Source organism: Diadema setosum, chromosome 20, assembly GCF_964275005.1.
Source record: "Diadema setosum chromosome 20, eeDiaSeto1, whole genome shotgun sequence".
In the NCBI taxonomy this organism is placed as follows: Eukaryota; Metazoa; Echinodermata; class Echinoidea; order Diadematoida; family Diadematidae; genus Diadema; species Diadema setosum.
Genome location: NC_092704.1, coordinates 15,076,677 through 15,097,653, shown reverse-complemented (window position 1 = coordinate 15,097,653; position 20,977 = coordinate 15,076,677). Strand labels below are relative to the sequence as shown.

Sequence of the window (20,977 nt, the reverse complement as noted above, 5' to 3'; positions counted from 1 at the left end):
CTCAAAATATCACTACTTTCCTTAAAATGCAATATGGCTGAAGGTTTTTGTTTTTGTTTTAACTTGATGTATGCATGTATTACCCAATATATATTCTGTGGGAAGTTTCTTGCCAAAAGGTCAAAGGTCAAAAGGTCAAAGGTCAAGTGAAAGTGCTGAATTGCACTTTTTCCTCCATATCTCAAAAGTAACTCAAGGTATCATCATGAAACTGACATATTTATGCATGTTCAACCTAACAGTGATTCTCTTTGGAACTGTGAGGTCAAAGGCCAGGTTTAGATAATGCTATTTTCCAATTTGATACTGAAATTATACTTTTTCTCAATACCTTGAAAATTACTCAATGCATAAACTTATAAAAGGGTCAAAAGTCAAGTAAAAATCATCAGTTCCCCAAAAAACTGCACTCTGACATTTTAATCATTCATCCAATTGAACCTAGTTCTAGGAAAGTGAACATTCAGCACATTTGTGGCAAACCTGTCATTTAAATATTTTGCCAATTGTGTGAAACTGTCATCACACATTGTCAAGACATTGTACTATAGACCTATTAGGAGAACCATGCATTGTGGCGGAGGCATATCAGTCGCCGTAGCGATATATCTAGTTTTTTTTTTCTTTGCATTTTAGGTAATGATTGAAAGATAGAACAATTCATGTAAAAAAAGGTAATAATAATAGTAACATACTGTGTATGTAGACCTACATACACAGTATCGGTTCTTCTAGTATTGGTTCTTCTAACATGTTCCTGAACATGTTGGAAGAACCAATACATGTTTCAAAATTTGAGTAAGTATGGCAGCTGAAGAAATTATGGAAGTATTTATAAATGATTTACTGACTTAAAAGTGTAGGGCGGTGTGTCCTTTTGCACTTCTGGTGAGCTCACTCCAACCTCCCCTGGCCTTGGCCTGGTTTTCAAGGGTCGGCAGGGCTGATCCTGTATCACTGCGAAGTCCTGTATCACTGCGAAGTTGGTCCTTCCATTGAAGGGGAGGGTGTCCAGATGGCTGTGCTGTGTTGCAGTCATTGACATAGTAAGCTTCACGTGGTAGGTGATGCTCGTGCATACTGATAACATGCCCAAACCATTTCATTCTACGTGAGGGGATTTCTTGACTGATGGATCTTGTGATGTTCAGAGACTTCCTGATGTCTTCATTCCTGGTGCAGTCTAGGAGATGAATGCCTGCAATGGTCCTAAGGCATCTCATCTCAAAGGATTCAAGTTTGCTTGTGTCTGCTTTCCTTAGGGTCCATGTTTCAGCACCATAAGTGGCGATTGGTTGGATGAGAGCTTTGTAGATTCTCACTTATAAAATTCTTGTGATGTTTTGCTTTGACCATGTTGTTCCTTTGTTCAAAGGAACAATATGGAAGTATAAATGCAGGGAATCATCTCACAAATAGAATGTTGGGGAGAGGGTCGTAAGGACAGATTACAATTGTGTAGGAGAGATTTCCTGGCATGAATGGGATTTTGGCGTTGTTTAGCAATGACTTGTTCATTTATTCATAACATGCCAGTGATTTTACCTACTCTCCAAAGATGATAGTGTATGTATGTTTCTTCTCAGGTTCCAAATTTGGACATCAAATTGGGACCCAGATTTTAAGTTTTCATCATCTTCCTTCTCAAACTTAGTTTTATGCTATTTTAGTGCTATAAGTGAGTAGATTGGCAACTAGTTTCAAGTTTGTTCGTAGGTCTCATGTTTCAGGATTTAGGTTTTCTGTCCGTATGTCCACACAACCTTAAGAGTGAGAAACAAGACACCTTGTGGTAGTTTTGTAGATACATGTACTTGGCCAAGGTATGCTTCGTATTGTGGTGAATATATGCTGATTTTACTTTGGCAAACTTCCTAAAGACAGAAATAAGTAATCCCTGAATTTCAGCCAAACTATCACTTTCTAGCCATGATTTCAGTTCAAGATTTGCAGTGATGTCATCAGTGGGTAACATATTGTACTATAAAAGTGGATATTTTCCGCGAAATAAGACATCAACTACTTCAACCTTATGACAAGCAAAAATATTCACATGTGTGTATTTACATGCTAGTTTCTGGTTGCACAAAGAAAATTTCAACCCCGTGAAAATTTTCACTTTTACATTAGTACAGTAGAAAAAATAAAAATAAGTACACAATTATTTCACTGTAACAACAGGTGAGAGAGCAAACTTAAAAGTTAAAGCTGCTGAACTACTAAGAGCAAGAGAAAATGATTTTCAAGCTGTAAATTTAGCTATTTATTGAAGTATTCAAAGGAAATGTGATTTGCTAAGTATAGAAATAAAGAATGCTACTACACTGTACAAAGCATTCCTTTTATGTAATGGGGGGGGGGGGGGAGAGCAGAATGATCAGTCCTCAAAAGTTGATAGTAAGAATAGTGACCTTCATCTGCAGTACTACAATTGTAACTAATATGCCAAATGTTTCGCGACGTAGTTATTTTTGTGAATTTCGCGAGTCAGGTGCTATTGGCTCGCAAATTTGTAGACACACAAAAATATTGACTGATCCCGATATGAATGTGACGTGCACATAAACTGTACATTTCTCCATTCAGTACTAAATGCCATGATTGCGAATTTAACCTCTCGCGAAGTTGTCGGAAAATCCCGATTTCGAGAAAATTCAGACTTGCTAGATATATGGCGTATACAATCGTACAGTAGTCCTTTCCTATGGTCCAGTACAGTCGTGAAGTGAGGAGGTTGAGGCATCATAGCCAACTATGCATGGTGGTCAAGTTGCTCTAGTTTGTACATGTACTTATTTAGAAATACATTGTGTATGCCCCATACAGTATACTGTAAAACTTGGAATGTTCATGTGCATTTTTAGCTCACCTGAGCCAAAGGTTGGAAGCACCTGGCGCGCTAGAAATGGTGCTCTACTGACAGTGCAAGCATGTGTTTATCGCATCACACTGTACATGACAACAGTAGTGATTACTGTTTGGATTTGCTGCCACATAGTACAGGAAAAATAGGATGTCTGTGGAATTTTGAACCATTACAGATAGGGATGGTCACACTTCATGCAAACTTAATACACTTAGTAGTGAATTAACTTGCCTAACAAAGACCGGCATTTCTGCATATTCTTGCATCCAACTATTGTACATCTCAAATTTATGATGACAGTGGCTGACGCGATACATCAGAAAGGCTGCGTCTTTGATGTCACAAACTCCATGTTCAGTGTGTTGACAACTGTTAACGGAAAACAAGTCAGTCATATTTATGATTGCCCCAGTTCATCATCTGTCTCTGCTTGAGAAATTGATGGTCAAATGCAAGTGTGACTGGTTGCATTTTTTGCGAGTTCAGTTTTGGCTCAAGCTTTAGCATGCTTCATAGTGAGGCGGTCGAACTCAAGATTGTGTAGAAATGCTGCAGTCCTCAATTAGAATCCTGAATCATAAAAACACAAAGGATAGACTGCAATGTGTAACTTGGTAAGCTGTAGTAACGTGATAAATATCAACAGTGTATCAGAAAGGGGAAAAAAAGTGTGATGCTTTCGTCACATTTCTCATCAATGCAAGCAACATTGTTATGGATGCCGCTCTGTAATTTGCACCAGTTTTTTCCTCCTTGCTCTTTTGTTTTGTTTTGTTTTGTTTTCCTGCTAAACTTGGTGCCTCTAAAAGAAATTAATAAAAGATGCCTGAAAGAATAAATTGTCATGCATGCATTCGCTGTTTTCTATGCAACAATGTATCACAGAAGGAAAGCTCAATACAGACACATTCCTCAGCGCTAAAGCGCAGCAATGATGCACTTCTCAATTCTCGTGAAGTTTTTCTTCTGTTCTTCTCTTTTTCTCCTCTAATGGGGGTGTTTCCCGAAGGAAAGAACCCCAAACAATGTATAGTTGAAAGCTTAAATACTATGATGCTGTGATAAGAATCAACATCGTAACATAAAGGAGAGATGATTTATTTCAGAATACTTTTAATCACATTTCTCAGCAACGCAAGTTTAGCTAAATGCAGCCATGATAGAGGGATGCGGACTTTGTCAGTAGCACCATATTTTTTTTTTCTTGCTGTTGAACTACTTGTTTGCAGGGAACATTTGCAGGGAACTGAATGAATGGACAAACATGTTTTGAAATTTACTGATAAGGAGTGGGTGCAGCTCATGCAAATATGGGCATTGCGTTTAGATTTATGTTTAGAATATGTTTGAGGTTTTCTCTGACTTTTCTGTGTAGCTTTATTATTTCTCAAGCATTCGTAGGCTGAGACAGGTTCAAATCAATAATGGTACCCATGACAGTGACTCTGTGAGCTTGCATCATTTAACAAAGCAGATTTAAGCTGCACAGGGGATAAGAGCTTCAAAGTGAATTGGTCCCAAGTGTGAAGGTTGCATATTTTAATCCCATGGGAGCAAAAACAGGGTATGGAGGCACAAAAAATACTGTAACTCATATTTGATTTGTGAGCAGTGTAGTCCCTCTTTGCAGATAAAATTTTGAGATGATCATGGCATGTCAAGGGGTTAAGTACATGTACTGTTCTTCATATAAATGCAGGAAGCAATTACCTTGAAATTGTTACTGTTACTGTTCAAACACAAAAGCCTTATAAGCAAAAAAAAAAAAAAGATGCTACGGAGGTGTGTAATACTGAGAGTATGTCATGTTTTCTATGAAAAGATGTGCAAATTATATGGCATAGATATATGCCCTTTGATATTTTATATCAGTGGTTTAAAACATAGTTGGTACTTGGTGCAACTAAAGAGGATTGATCTGTTATATGGTGAAGTACTAGTGATTCTAATTATCTCATTCTCCTTTTCTCTCTCTTTGCAGATACCTCAGATGAGCAAATAACAAGGTAGTGAATTGGTGCTGTTTTCTGCAATGCCAGGCAACCACCATAGTAGGGGCAGCAGCCCCAGTTACTACAGTGAACACAGGGACAGCCCTAGCAAGAGGAAGCACAAGGCCTCAAAATCTGGGCGACACAAGAGCAAACATTCCAGGTCTCGGGAGAAACAGGCAAAGGAGCCAGTGGTCAAGCCCCTAGTGGAATATGATGACATCAGTAGCGATGATTACTCTCTTAGCCCTCCGCGATCGCCAGTCCCCTCTGCCAAGCGGAGGTCAAGTCCAGATAGGGGAAAAAAGGGGAGGCATGTTTCCCCAGCTACAGCAATCAAAAACTATATGACTCAGCAGGGCAGCAGCTCCTCCTCCCCTCATGTGTCTAACTCGTCTAGAACGGCATCGCGGAGACCACCATCCCCTGACCCACAGGCGGTATCTCAGCGTGGCTACTCGCGCAGTAGCCGTCCGCGAGCATACTCGCCCCCTGCCAGATATCAAAGCCCACCCCCGAGTAGGTACCCAGCTTCGCCTCCGAGCCGGTATGCACCTTCCCCCAAGCGGTCAAAGTCGAAGCAGAAGCATCGAAAGTCCCCAAGTCCTTTTCCGAGCAAGAAGAAGCACAGCAGGAAGAAGAGGAGTCCTAGCCCAGACTTTTACTCATCACGCCAGAGCCACAAGTCCAGAAGCAGAAGTCCATCACATGGGTAAGCGTGGTGAAATGATTTCAAGGTTTATTCAAGATCATTGTTAACTCCCCATCATTGTTACATTATTAAAACTGGTTGTGCAGGAAAGTTATTCAGAGGTTCTACAGATGTTTTCCTATTGCTGAAGACAACTTCACTTCTGCTACTCTAATTGAAATGATTTGCAACATGGTGATTTACATCTTATTTTCTTGCTCTTATCCAGTAGAATACCAATGTTGATTTTGCCTAATTTATTTTCCTCTCTGATTTTTGCCCTGTAAGGACAGCACGTACCATGCACCCTGTTTGTGCATAAAGCAAGAGAGTATACCCTGTTGGTATGAACAAACATTGTTCAGTAATTATTAGGCATGAGTTGAAGTAGTCTGCCTGCAAGATTATATTATTATTTAGCTCGACCAGATATGAAATATGCCCCTCCTTCAAAATCCAGCAAATTGAAGTATAACATTTGCTCTTGTATTTAAATGGCTCTTTTCACACGAAGTAGTGGATCTTTTGCATTGTATGCTGTATTATGTGAATGTTTGTATGTGTAACATGAAACTTCTCTCCTAAACTAACTGAAGCAAATCTAAAACTAAAAGCAGGAAAAGGCAGCGGAGGATGTCCCGTTCACCAAGTGACAGCCCGACATACCGCCGGAACAGGTACTCTCCGTCCAGATCTCCCTCCCCTGTGCATTCTCGAAGTATACGCCGTGGCCACAGCCCCAGTCTTGGGTTAACATCCACTTCACTGGGTGCTGAAGTCCTGAAATATAAAAAGAGTATTCAGGCTACTAAGGCAAAAGAGGTTAAGAAGGAGAAAGAGCCCAGTCCAAAGCCACAGGAAGTTGTGAAGAAAAAGCCTAAGCCTGAAAGCCCTATGGTGTTTACAATTAAAAATGATATTAAACCTGCATCCTCACCACCAAGAACTGTTGTGGAAGTGCCAGGTAGTGGGGGCCTTATCATCAAGAAAGAAATCAAGCCATCAGTGCCATCACCAGTGCCACCAGTTGTAAAGTCCACCCCTCCCCCTAAACATCCCCTTGCGCCATTGCCTCTTCCGCCCACCATTGATGCTGTAGATAGCCCAGTCAGATTGCCAAAGGAAAAGGACCATTCCACAGCTTTTGCCCTAGACTCGACCCGGTTGTCTGTAAAGACAGAAAGAGTACGGTCCAGAACATCCATAGCCGATCTTCCCCTTCCTCCCATGGCCCCGACTCCAGAGGAATCGCCAATGGACACCCCTTCACCACAGCTTCAGCAGTCTCGCGTGAAGACGAAAGAGAAGGAGTCAAAAGAGTCTGTTAAGGTGGATGTGGCCAAGGAGAAGCGGGAGCAGATTCGGCGGAAGAGGGCCAAAGTGGCGGGCAACTCCCCAGACTGGGGAGAGAGGTGTGTGGATGTGTTTGAGATCATCAACCAGATTGGAGAAGGGACCTACGGCCAGGTGTACAAGGCCAGAGACAAAGATACAGGTATAACAAAAGTTTCACAAGTCATCTTGGTACCAGTATGCTGTGAAAATTAATGACACATCTTTAAGGGATTGAAAATAATGTGTTTAAAACCTGTGTGCACATTTGAGAGAAAAAGATCTCATAGGGTGTATAAACTGCAAAATGAATTTTCTCTCTCTCTCTCTCTCTCTCTCTCTCTCTCTCTCGTGCTATGGATTTATTGTGACTCTAACTAAATTATTGAGATTTGTTGATTGTACAGAGTATTCTCAAATAAGCTTGTGTCATTATTGCTTTCTGTTGATTTTTTTTTTTTTGTATTTGTGTGTGCATTTCAAATAGAAAATGTAGATAATAGCTTAATTATATTTAAAAAAAAAAGAATAGTGTAATGAGACTGATGTGTAAGACTTTTTAGAACCTTTGTATAGGACAGATATCGGACTTGATTAGCTTTCATGCTGTTTTCTGGTACCTTTTATCCTGTATTCATGCACATGTCTTTTGAGATGTATTATGCCCTGTGCACATGTGAATACAGACAATCACCTTCATCTTCTATGTCCTTCCTTAATCTTGACCTTATGACTGCACAGGTGCACTGGTGGCACTGAAAAAAGTGAGGACTGACAATGAGAAGGAGGGCTTCCCTATTACAGCTGTGAGAGAGATCAAGATCTTGAGGCAGTTGAACCATGACAGTGTGGTTAGGCTGCATGAGATCGTGACAGATAAACAGGATGCTCTGGACTTTAAGAAGGACAAAGGTAAGCAACTTTGAAGTCTGTCTCTTCGCATGTATATTTTGACTGGTAGCTTTAATTCGAAGAACACCTTTTTGGTCAAGATGGTTGTGTCAGTGTGTAGAATAATATGGTAACTTTGTGTTTTATTTTTCACGATAGTCAGATGGTGAGTATTGACTTACCATTTGCCTTGCAAGTGAGACCTTTGATGTCATGTTGACCTTGAGAAATTTGAATTTTGACAGAGAATTAACAAAAAACATGTTTCCTTCCTTGATATGATTTGAGAAACCTGAAAGCCACTGTTTACCATTTGCAGATGGATTAAAAAAAAAACACCAAAAACCAAAACAGCTGTACTGCTTCAAAATAGTTCTAAAAAGTGAGTTAGGGATAGAAACAACCGATGTAATATTGTAAATCAGTATAATCAATGTTAAATATTGTTAAATAAACGAAATATGAATAATAGATTTATCAATATCATTTCTAGAATTAATTATCGGCAGTTATGGTTTAGTGAGAAATTCAGTGATATCTCCTTATATTTGTGACGTAAGTACAAAATTTTCATATGGTAGGTTGTTTACCCAATGGTAAACAGTGGCTTTAAGTATACCACCACCTGTTGTCGCAGTGCCAGCTGTTATATTCAAATCATCTTTATTGGATAATAAGAGAGCATTGGGGGGGGGGGGGGGGGGAGGATGGAGCTACTTATTGCATTTTAGTATTCCTGGACATACATAAGTTGTGTAACAGTGTTATACAAATTTTGCAGTGCAGAATTATTGTGTGGCTTACATATCCCAAAGAATGACCCTGCCTTCTCACAAGATGTTCCTGGTGTGCACCGTGGCACCCTTTCACTCTGTGGGAGTCACATATTTGTCATGAAATTAGAATAAAAATAAAGTCAATCCCTTCCCCCCCCCCCCCTCAAAAAAATACAGTTTTCTACGTCTTCTATTCATGCTGGTTAGTTTATCTTGCGCTGCATAACACGACTGCGTTGTAGCCTATTTATATTGAAAATTAAGTGGTTGACACAACTTGCTTTGTTATTTTCTGTATTCTCCATTATGATTATATGCCCAATTTACAAACAGCAAAAATATAGATTCTTTAATATTGGAAACTACTATGCTGATCTTTTTCTTGTCTTTTCTCTGTAGGATCTTTCTACCTCGTATTTGAGTACATGGATCATGATCTCATGGGCTTATTAGAATCAGGGCTTGTGACATTTAGTGAGGAACATATAGGAAGCTTCATGAAGCAACTCCTCGATGGACTGAACTACTGCCACCAGCGGAACTTCCTTCACAGGGACATTAAGTGCTCAAACATACTCCTCAACAACAAGGTAAAGATTCCAAGAAAGTTCAGCCAATGTTGTATCAAAGTTCATGAGTTCATGTATAAATGCACCGGAAAATTAAATTGAGATTTGTTGATAAGAACATAATGCATTATTGAAAGGTGTTGGAATTATTTTGCTACAAGACTGCTTAATAGTTTATACATTTCATATGGTGACAATGTTTATAATGACTCAATTTTGTCATTATTTATTTATTTTTATTTTCATCTTTTCAAGAATAACAAGTTATGAATACTCTGGTGCATTTAAAGGGTTTGGCCAGGCAAGGAATTAATCTTTGCTTTATGCCAGATACACCACTCATATTATTATTACAGTTATCATCTTCATCTCAGAAATTCCTACTTGGCCCACAAAAGGACATTTGTGTTGTCTGATGCTGGGTTTATGCTCTGTAACAATACAGCACTCAATGCAGTGGATGTGACATAAAGGGGTGTGCGCTTTAGGTATTTCATTGGTGTGTATTTTTAAAGCTAAAACAGTATAATAATAGTTTTCCATGGCCTTGGGCCTCTTTAAACCAAATGTCACTTAAGCTCACTGTCACAAAGCGATTTTTGCTGCAACACAAAGCCATTTCCATTGCAACACAAAGGGTATTACTGTATGTCAGTTTTCTGTTATTCAGAGTCGACAGATTCAGAAAAGGAGTTTCTGTTGGTGGCAATCTATAACTTTGTCATTTTCACAAGGACTGCTTTTGATAGTGACAAATATGCACCTTCATGGCGGCAATCGTAACTGATGATGATACCCCTTTGATTTTGCAGTATCCATCTTTTCATGTTCATGTAAATCAGTTGTACCTCAAGCTGTGTGCTGTAGGGACATCCATCATCCACCCTCTACTTACTCCCCTTTTTTTTTTGCAATTTTTGTTTTCCTACAGGGACAGATCAAGCTTGCAGACTTTGGTTTGGCCAGATTGTACCATGCCGATGACAAGACACGTCCGTACACCAACAAAGTCATCACCTTGTGGTACCGGCCCCCAGAACTCCTGCTTGGTGAGGAGAGGTACGGCCCGGCCGTGGATGTCTGGAGTTGTGGATGCATCCTTGGGGAGCTCTTCACCCAACGACCCATCTTCCAGGCCAACCAAGAGCTAGCCCAGCTAGAGCTCATTAGCAGAATCTGTGGAACACCAACACCAGCCGTCTGGCCAGATGTTATACGACTGCCACTCTTCAATACTATGAAGCCCAAGAAGGTGTACAATCGAAGACTCAGAGAAGAGTTCTCAACGTAAGAACAGAAGAATCTCCGTATTTATTGAACATATTCTCATATTTCTAGCAAAATGAAAGAGCACTTGACTTACCTCAAAAAAGTGGGGGAATGATATTAGCTATCACATGTGTCAGTATCAAGTCAAAAGAAAGTGTAATTTTCATTAGAATTGAAATTTTATGGAATTCTCTTAATATTTTCGTCTTATTGTTATGTGACATCACACTTCAAACTAATCTTCTCATCAAGCCATGGTTGCACAGAAACTTTAAACATTCATAAATTTTGAACTGATTGTCTGATTTCCTCAGTTTTCACTGATGTGTTCTACCAATATGACTGCATTCACTCAATCCACACATATATTTTGAGAAACTTTTCCTTTTACCTTGTGTAAAGAATATGGTGTTCAAACACTTCAGGTTCTCAGCTGATGGCATATCATAGATTATGTCAATATGCACAGTCGATTATGATTGCTGAACACCACCAGCAGTTTGAAAAATTAAACACAAATGTAAACGTATGGGAATATTTATGCATAGTGTTGTGTGTGTTATAGCAGTGCCACAGAGATGACAAAAAACAAAAGCAGTCTTTTTATCAAATGTGATGAAGACAGCTTACAGTCAGCACATGAACACATTCTACACTACATTTTTGCACATACATTATATCATCAAATTAAAGGGAATTTTTGCTATGTCTGTTCTAAGTATACTTTTAACACTTATCATGAGACCTATCAAGGATCAAATTTAAAGTATCAAAAAACTGGAATCCAACTTCTGTTCCCCTACGTACATGTGAGGGAAGAATGTTACTGTGCACTTTTCTTTTATATGGACTGTTCCTCTTCATTTGATACAATATTTTGAGTCACATCATAGGTCTCATGATAAGTGTTAAAGTATACTTTCATCTACATATTCTGTACTATTTTTTGTTGTTGTTGCAGACTGCCGAGGGATGCCCTTGACCTGTTAGATGGCATGTTGACCCTTGACCCTGACAAGAGAACAACTGCAGAGGATGCATTGAATTGTGTCTGGCTAAGGGGGCTGAATGTAATCTCGATACCCCAGCCAGAGTAAGTATTTGTTCATCAACTTAAGGGTTTTTGTAATCTTACCATTTTTCTTTTTCTAAGTCATGGCAGATGCCCTTCTTATTCATCAAAAAGTGTATGAGGTTTCCATCTGTGGTTTCAGGCACATATCAAAGCTCAAAATATACATGCATGAATAATATGCAGGATCTATTAACTTCACTGGATCACATCTCCAAAAAACTCTGCTTTGTTTGGAGAAAGTTGGTGATACTGCAGGGTGATTTAGGATGTCTAAAGTGCATTAAGAAAAGAGGGGAGTGGGTATTGATCTCCTATCTTTTCTGCAGTGACACATGCATGAGGTGTACTTTTCTGGAATCCTAATGTGTCTTTTAAGAGCCCTTTTGGCCTGGTGACAACTGAAACGATGCTCTGCACATTCACACAGCTGTCTATTAGCATATGTAAGAATTTTTGTTTTTACCTTTGCTGCAAAGTGTCACTGGAGGCATTGCGTTTTCAGGTTGTCCATCCATCCGTCTGTAATCAATTTGTGGACAGCATAACTTCAACTGTTTGAGGTATCCTAATGAAACTTGGCATATGTACGAGTAGAAGAAGTTGTGCCTTTCAACTTTTGGTGCACATGCTCAAGGTCAAATGTCAAGGTCAGATTCTTATAATATCACTATTTCCCCAGATTTATGCAAAGCTTCAAGGTATGAATTTTCTTGAAATTTAATACGCATGCATTGCCAGATGAAGATTCTCTGAAGAAAGTTTGGGCCGTGGGATCAGAGGTCAAAGGGCAAGTGAAAATAATGAAATACCACATATTTCTCCATATCTCAGAAATGAAACATAGTACAAATGCATTTACTTTCTGACAATGATTCTCCTGGCAATTTGGAGGCCATGGGGTCAAAGGTCAAATATCAGGTTAAAATGCTAATATTCTTTTCAATGCTGAAATTACATTTTTCCCATACCTTGGAGATTACGCAATGCATAAACTTACTCAAACTAGATATATACATGCATTACTGCACATTGATTCTGTAGGGAAAATTTTGGCCATGGGGTCAAAGGTCAAGTGAAAATGTTAAAAATGTAACAATTTTTGTCTGTATTTTGAAAACAGCTCAAAGTATTGTCATGAAAATGGATGTTACCAGTTAGTGATTATTTAAAAAAAATTGTTGGCCATGGGGTCAAAGGGTAAGGGCAAAGGTCAAGTAGAAATGCTCAAAGTCCCAAATACTTGATCTCTTTAATAATTTCGCCATCCATCCAAACGAAACCAAGTTCAAGGAAAGTAAACAATAGGTATATATGTGGGACAAACATGTCATTTAGATTTTTTATTTATTTATTTATTTATTTTTTGCCAGTTGTGTTAAACTGCCTTCTCACATTGTCAAGACATGCACTAGACCTATCGGGGGAAGCATGCAATGTGGCGGAGGAATACCAGTCACCAAAGCGACATTTCTATTTTTTTTTTCAATCTTTATCATATGCATGTTTTCCATAACAGACTCCTTCAAGTGGGATTATAGATCTGTAGGTGTGAGGATCAATAGATGTCAGTAATATCCAAGGATTATATGTGACCCGCTACAACAAAAAGGTCCTAAAGTCGCGCACGGCCAAAGCCGTGAAAATCGAGTTTGAAGTCAGAGCATTAAAATTGGTCAAAACTTACGATTTTCTGATTTTGATATATTATTGGAGTCTAACATGTCTTCTATCATCTGTCGAAATTTTGAAGCAAAATGATCAAAGGAAAGACCAAAAAATAGCGTTTTTCTGAGCCATGTTTTTTGGCGTTTCAACGAGCAGAAACTGGTTCGAAAATTTGGATTGAGCGCCACAGATAGGTTCCGCCCCTAACAATGACCAGAGTGATCTCATTGGTCAGTTTGCTGCTTGCTGCTAACCGAAGCGTGAAGCTCGCACACTGCCCAGTCGACTGGTGCGTGCTGGCGGGGTGCGCTATGCTCAGGCGCTTCTCACATCCTGGTCACTGATTGGTTGGTGAGGAGACCGCCGACGCTGATGTGCTTGAATGAACTCTTCGGGGGTTGCTAGGGCTTACCTTCTATTGTCCAGAGGTGAAACTAACTTGCGTGTCCCTTGATCGCGATTGCGTCGAAAGGAAGACTTTTAGGGCGCTTTTCTCGAAACAGTGATTTTCCAGACGTCTCGACATGCTCTCTTTTAAACATCGATATCTCCGCAGCCGATTATTTTTATAAAATGTGTTATATATCAATTTAAAGCAGAAAGATTAGGAGATTATATCATGCCATTTTCAAATAATCAACCTCGCCCGACTTTAGGATCATTTTGTTGTAGCGGGTCACATATTTTCTTTCAGGGAAACTTCTCATGCCAACTCTCCTACATCATATGTATCTTGCATACAACCTAAATTTTTCACCAGCAAGATATGTAGCCCTTAAGGCCAATAGTAGGGAAAAAGAGCTTTCTGGTAGAACTGAGTGTCTTCCAATACAAGCTTTATCAGACAAGGTGTGACAGTGACTTACAGCTTGGCCTTGAAAAGAAAAGCAGGACTGAACTTGGCATTCATGTGTGAAAAAGATAATCATGATATTGTGATATGAAGCTGTTTCTTTCTGAATGCACTTCATGAACAAAGTAAGATAAATAATTATCTATATGCAGAGTCAAACAGTATTACTCAGTCGGTGAGTGGTCATTCTGTTGACCAATGTACAATGAAGAATGACAATAAATCCCCCCCCCCCTGAAAAAAAAAAAAAATCAAATAGAGACTTGAGCTTTAGGAAGAATGTCTAGAAACGGGCATGTTTCATGATGCTTATGACAAAAGTGCCATACTCGGCTAGTGTGATTTTAAGCATGCACAAATACAAGTACTTGTATACACTACCTTCAAATTATTATTATTTTGATGTTGTTGTACAGAGATATCCTAATAGCAAACATAGTAAGCAGTGTAGTCTGGGCTTCATTTCTGAGAAGTTGCTGCAGTGGCATGTGTCCTGTCATAATGGCAAGAATCCCACTCTATCTGAGTGGCTGCTGCTGCAAGAAGTTGCTATTCTAGCAAGAGTTGCTAACCTATCATCTTTCATGAAATGAGATCTGGGTCCTTTCACTGGTGATGAATAAGTGGACTTGGCAGGTTAAAGTGATCTGACTAAGCCTGGAGTCTGGAGTTGTTGCATGTAGTTATCTGCTCTGACAAAGATGGTATTTCAGTGAGATATATTTCTACCCACGTGCTTGTTGCATATGCCAAGTTGATCAAATTTTCAAGTTACATGTGTAGCTACAACAGTACTGTACGAACTGAAGTTTTCGCATACAGATATGAGGACATTTTCGCGTGTTGTTAATTTCGCGGTTGCGAGGGTCTCGCGCGTTGTTATTTTCGCATGTTGTTATTTTCGCCATTCAATGGCGATTCGCGAAATTCGCGAAAATTTCAGCTCGTACAGTATTTCACAAATTACCCTCCCTTTGGTGCAGATTTAATCATCCATTCACGCTATCAAATAAAGTTTTGCATATTACTACACAGCTGAGATCATGCACTCTGTTTCTTCAGAACATTTTTATGAAGGGAACAAAAGACTGAGGGAGGTGCCCTAGACGCAAACTCTTTGTGCCATAGATTATCATAAAGCTTTGATGGTGATGCTCATAAAGTGTAATGAATTTGTTTCTGGTCTGTGTGTGCTTCTGTCTAGTCTTCAGTCAAGAGTTGCTTAACATGTCATGAATATGTGAAACCATCTTTTTGTACCTTTCTTGTTGTTATTCCCCACAGTCTACCACATTGGCAAGATTGTCATGAGCTTTGGAGCAAGCGGAGGAGGCGACAGGAACGGCAACAGCAGCAGCTTGTTGCACAGAGTCGGGGCAGCGGCTCAGACCCAAGTCATGCCAAACTAAGCCGTAAGGAGCCACCTCCTCCATCACAGGCAGAAGAGGAAACCTCTCAGGGTGTTGGACCCAGTTCAGAAGAAGGAGGTAGCTCAAAGAGAGGAAATTTGGCTAGTCTCACAAGCACTCCTGAAGTCAAAGAAGGTAAGGATGGGTCCATGGAGAGTGGGAAAGGATCAGGTGAGAAACAGCTTGCCAAGCTGATAAACCTTCTGCAGGCACAACCTGCATTGAATATCAACAAGCTGGCAGAAACCCTCAATGTCCAAGTGGATTCCTCCACCATTAAGCTCTTGGAGAATTTGAATATGCAGCTGTTGATAGCTGCTGCTGCCACTAAAAAGAAGTCAAAGGAAGGGGGTGAGGAGAGTAAAGCTCCTGTGCTACCGAGCAAGGAAGTCACCACTGAGCTACTGGTGAGGGCACTTGAAGGATCCAAGGGTGGTGGAGGTGCATTGGAACAGGTTTTTGGCTCTGTGTCCTCTGAACAGAAGAAGCAGGCAAAGGAAATTGCAACATCGTTAGCACAGTATGTGTCGGCACTCTTTGGTAAGCCAGTCAATGCTGGAAGCAGTGAAACGAAGACAAGTTCTTCCAGCCAGGGAGTTAGAAGTTATGGTGATGTGCCAGAAGGGGGTGCTTATGTCAGCCCCCTATCAGATAAACACAGTGGTGGACACAGCTCAATATCAGATCGTATAGATGAGTATAGCTCCCATATAGGAGATTCCTCCAGTGTGCCATACTCCAGGGATAATTCCAGGAATGACTTAGGAATGTCTGATGATTCTCAGCAGAGCTGGAAACCACCCACCCCGCCTGGCCCTCCTCCCGAGTCCCCAGAAGCTGAGGAACATGAGGTGCAACAGGAGGATGCCCCCCTTGTGACTCCCGGTGTCAAGGCAGCTCTGATGCAGATGATAGCCCAGCAAGGCCTGACAGAACTGGGGATAGGCAACAATGCAAACAATGCCAGTAATTCTGGTGCTGCAGCTGCACCCCCAGATATGGAAGACCAAACATCTCAGGACAGTGTACACATCCAGCAGCCAAAGGCCCTTTTTCCTGGTGCACAATACTGCAAAGACGAGTCCTACAGGAAAGACCGATTTGGTGGTTCTGCATCTGGCAGTGGAGAAGGGCGGAACTCCTTTACTTCTAGTAAAGGTTTCCCTCCTGGTAGCCGTGGTAGGGCATGGTCCTCATTTAGTAGAGGAGGAAGAGGAGGAACTAGAGGGGGAAGTAGGGGCAATAGGAAAGGTCCAGTAGGACCCGGAACTGGGTGGACATAAACTTGTGTCTGATCTTACTCAACCCTACCTTGATAGCCAGCTCCAAATTTTTGCAGAAATACTGGGAAAAATGATGAAGGCAGCTTGTTTTCCCTTGAAAAGTCCACAGATAGTAATGGAGAAGGTTGTTTTGTAAGATATATTCTAATCCTAGTACTTCAGTGGGAATGAAAAAGCAATGCTGACATTACATCTGCAGAGACAAATGAGTATGTGTAACATCAATGTATCTTAAATAATAATTTACTTTGGAGATGCATTGTAACAATATTCTGATGTCATACTGGAGATATAAAATGCAGTACTGAAGTCCCAAGATCATTTCTTCCTCAGAACCAGCTGAGAACCTGCTGTTCTTAACTTGCATAATGTGGCAAATTATTCTATTGGTTTATTATCTGCAAGGACCAGGATGTGAGCTCTTTTGGATGACTCATTGTGTCTTGTCAAATTGAATTTGTCAATATCAAAGTAGTGCCACTGCTTAAGTGGAAGCCTGCCTTTCGAGAAGAATTAGTGGATGCCTAGGGTAATCTTTCAAACACAGAACATGGCAAAACTAATCACTAGTGAAGAGCAAAACATTTTAAACCACTCCATATCAATCCCTGTGAAGAACTTTTGGAAAATACAATCAAGCTCAGCATCTGAGTCAACCTTGAAGAAGTTGAAAAATAAGCTTCTAAAAGTCAAAGAAAAATTCTACCCCAGATGGATAGTAACGTGTTGATTCTGTTATGTGAGTCAAAATTCATTTAAAATTGATTTTTTTTTAATCTCCCAGTCCCTTTGGATTCGACTTGGTGAGGTTTCTGTATTTCTGACTTCCTTGTAGGTGATTTTTCTCTGTAATGGTCATCAAAACATGGTTAAGTGAAAATATGATCAGCATATATGTTCACAGTTTGAATGAGGATGTTTCAACAAACAGAAGTGTATGTGTGTCATGGTACAGAACTAATTTGTACTATGTGCGTATTGATATGACTTTGAATGATTACCTCGTCAAATTACTGGTTGTAGAATGTTCTGGAAGCACTTCCTAAATTTTGATCTTGCCTCTGACGTAGTATTGATTAGGTGCAAATTTTTAAGCAAATTCAAGATATACTTAGTAATGCCTTTGCAATGTGACTTCCAAGAATTGGGATTTTTTTTTTTTTTTGTCTTGTCAGTTCGTGTTGCTTTCAGTTTCATTCCATTGGTTGTAGTCTTGTAGGTGTGATTTGTCTTGCTGCTTCGTAAAGTTTATGTCTTCTTCATTTGTTATTTGTGATGCCATTGAATCTTCTGAGTGCAGTATTGGTAATACAGACAGAGAGACAACACAATCATGACTGTAAATACTGTAGCCACACTTACTTGAGCACTGTATCAGGGTTGAGGATATCCAACACACACAAGTGATACTTCCCTTCTGAATAACCTGTATTACTCTCATTTCTTCCACTTAGAGTATGATATATGAGAATATATTTATCATTAAGATATCACAAACAAGTTCACATTTAGTTTGTCTGACTACCACCAACAACAAAAATCTTGAAGCAAACATCAGTGACTGGTTGTTACTTATTCTGTTGTTGATTTTTGTGCACGAGCAAGTTTCTTGAAATACAAAACAAAATTTTGTGGTCGTGCCTCTGAACTGGTGGGGCAGGACCCATTTTAGGTCTGAATGGCTGTCAAAAGTTTGTTAATTATTATGCAAGAACATGGAAGCATTCACCCGAATATCACAAAACAACCAGAATAAATCTGCAAAATTTAGCACAGCAGTTGTCATTTTTCATGTAGGGCAGGGATAATTATTTGATAGAAATTAAATTTCATCATGAACAAGATATCAACAAGCATTACATTTTTGTAGACTGATAATTGATTGAAGTATGCAAGGGCAAGTGGATGAAATGCTATATGCAAACCACAATAAAAGTTACGGGAATATCAAGGTAATCAATTCATATTCACCCTTATTATTTGTAGACTATACAGTCAACTTTGCTTAAGTCGACCTTGCATAAGTTGAATAATCACCTAAGTCAAAGGTCATTTCAATTCCTCTTCTGTTTATAGTCTCTTGATTTTAATCCCTCATATAAAAGTTGAATTATTTCTAAGTCTATCTAAGCTATTTCTTCAGTCCAAGATAGATTTGACTTAGGCAAGGTTGACTGTAGTTTAGTTCTCAATTACAAAATGCATGCCACTGAATTCAAATAAAAGAGTGAATCTTAAGCATACCTCAGTTCTCTAAAAGGATAACATGAAGTTAATGAACTTTCCTCCAGGGTGTCCTCTTGTGTTGGACAGCAGCAAATTTCTATGTTTGCAGTTTGAATTTAGAAAAAAAAAATGATCAATATTTCAATGCTTTTGTTTTTTTCCAGATTAACCTCACTGTAACCAGGAAATGCAAAAATGGGAATAAAAACAAATGAGCAGCACACTGTTGGGAGTTGTCAGTTTTTACTTGTAATTTCCCTGAGTACTGATAAAACTATTAGATGAAAATTGTTAATTTAAACCTTCAGACATTCTTTTTTTTTCTTTTTTTCTTTTTACAGATTTCGTAGTTACACAAGTGAAAAAGAAAATAGGTATATTTTCAAGAAGATTGAAAATATTGTGATAATGATAGGGCGTTTGTGAATATCAGAATATAGGTAGCTTCATGGCATGCATAAAAACCTATTACAGACTGTTTCCTGCTCAGTGTTCCTGGCAAGTTTCTTCAAAAGAGATCATCTGTGGAAAAAAAAAGGACTGTAGAAGATACTTGTTCAAAAGCTGGTGTGCTCTTTACCTATGGTTTGAGCTATTTGCTCTTTTTCGCACTGTGATGTTTTGTCAAAGAACATTTGTGCAATGAAGAAAACATTTATTTGAAGTTTTTTATATTACAGGCACTGGTAAAAATATGAATGAACAGATTTGCATTAAGAAAAGGCAGCTTCTGGTAACTGCCTGAAAGGTGAAAGGATTATTATTAACCCATTAACATGAGGTTAGCTTTCATAAGCTCCTGGTCGCTTGTTCTTAAAAATATGGCACTATATTATGATCTCAAAATGTTCTTTCTTACTGGTATGAATGCATAATAAGATCATCAGAGGAGCACAAAGTAGTTTCCGTATATAGTTTGGCAAACATGAATTTACAGGAAGGCTGTAGAAAGGTCTGCAGCAACGACATAACAGCAAGACTGTTGAAAAGGAAAATGATGTAGACAAATGCGTTGTATGTATGTAGAGGTTGTAGAGTAGTTTCACTTCTGTAGAATATCTAATATTTTTTTGTGAGTGTTTGAAATTTGTGTAGTAATTAAAGTGTGCCCTCCAGATTAAAATGGATATTTGTTGTCGGGTATTGCAAATCAGGAGATATTTGCTCTGTATAAAATTTCCAACATTGAAAGATGGTGATGTAAAAGTATATTGTGTGAAATGAGAAGTACTCTACGCTCTGAAAGCTCTGGTCATGTCCTGGTAAGTTAGTAGTTCCAAGTGAACTATGAGCTGGCAAGCGAAAATATTCACCATTATACTTTTTCTTTTGGTGCGGTTTTTAAAAAGGCAAGATTTTTCATTGTAACTTAATATCATGCTTTGTCAGCATGCTTGTGATCTATTGAGGGGGGAAAGAGTTATCCCTGTATGTGAACATTTCATGAATGAGCAGAGAATATTAAAAGATTTTATTGACCAACAACATCTGTTCATGTGTGATCTCTTTCTTTTCATTAATGTGCTCACAGATTGTGGGATGGCAGATTTACCAGCTTAGAGACAGAAATGTTTGTGAACAAATACTAGGTTTCACTGAGAACCAGTATTTATGTACATTGTAGGTGACATCTTCCAATTTGGGCCACAGTTGATATTCAGTAAATGCTCAGACCAAATACTGCAGGCTTTAGTGTTCATGCTTGTGTTTCTTGTGAACATGCCGTATAGACTTCCTGATTGTAAATTTTCCTATAAGTTTGATCTCCCCTTTACTGCCACTTTGAAACTGGTAAATGTGTTTCTCCACATATTGTCAGGCAATGTATATCAGGTATTAGAAATGAGAGGAAGGAACCAAATCTTGCAATTTCTAATTAGATTGGTTGCTGTAAAAACCCATCTGTGAAACTGCGAGGTAGTAAGTACAGTACAAGATAAAATTTCCTGGTAAAACTGCAATCGAAGCCTTGGGGGATACAGCCCTATAGAGATTTAATCCACTTTGAAAGCTGCAAGTAGGATGATGTATTATTTGAAGATATTCCTGCAAATAATCCCTTTAAAGTGACAGACAACAGA

The 20,977-nt window shown here is 39.2% G+C and overlaps 2 protein-coding genes and 1 long non-coding RNA gene across 3 annotated transcripts in view; 2 read left to right on the top strand and 1 right to left on the bottom strand.

Moving 5' to 3' along the window:
• LOC140243287 (uncharacterized) overlaps positions 1-17,381 on the top strand; it is a 30,655-nt gene extending 13,274 nt beyond the window's left edge. The window contains exons 2-8 of the mRNA XM_072322956.1: positions 4,848-5,569; positions 6,145-7,043; positions 7,622-7,792; positions 8,947-9,137; positions 10,048-10,403; positions 11,347-11,478; positions 15,263-17,381. Coding sequence (XP_072179057.1) covers positions 4,899-5,569; positions 6,145-7,043; positions 7,622-7,792; positions 8,947-9,137; positions 10,048-10,403; positions 11,347-11,478; positions 15,263-16,670 — 3,828 coding nt within the window. The 5' untranslated portion in view covers positions 4,848-4,898 and the 3' untranslated portion in view covers positions 16,671-17,381. The remainder of the gene's footprint in view (positions 1-4,847; positions 5,570-6,144; positions 7,044-7,621; positions 7,793-8,946; positions 9,138-10,047; positions 10,404-11,346; positions 11,479-15,262) is intronic.
• On the bottom strand, positions 852-1,223 carry LOC140243453 (uncharacterized). The gene has a single exon (XM_072323130.1). The coding sequence runs from the start codon at positions 1,221-1,223 to the stop codon at positions 852-854; it is 372 nt and encodes a 123-aa protein (XP_072179231.1).
• A 107-nt stretch (positions 17,382-17,488) lies between the features above and the next one.
• Positions 17,489-20,381, top strand: LOC140243305 (uncharacterized). Its single transcript, XR_011902230.1, has 2 exons — positions 17,489-18,652; positions 18,840-20,381. It is a non-coding gene; the product is annotated as an uncharacterized lncRNA (long non-coding RNA).
• The last annotated feature ends 596 nt before the right edge of the window (positions 20,382-20,977 follow it).

Excerpts from the sequence above, each read along its gene's own strand:
- LOC140243453 (XM_072323130.1), bottom strand. The coding sequence starts at position 1,223 with ATGAGATGCCTTAGGACCATTGCAGGCATTCATCTCCTAGACTGCACC.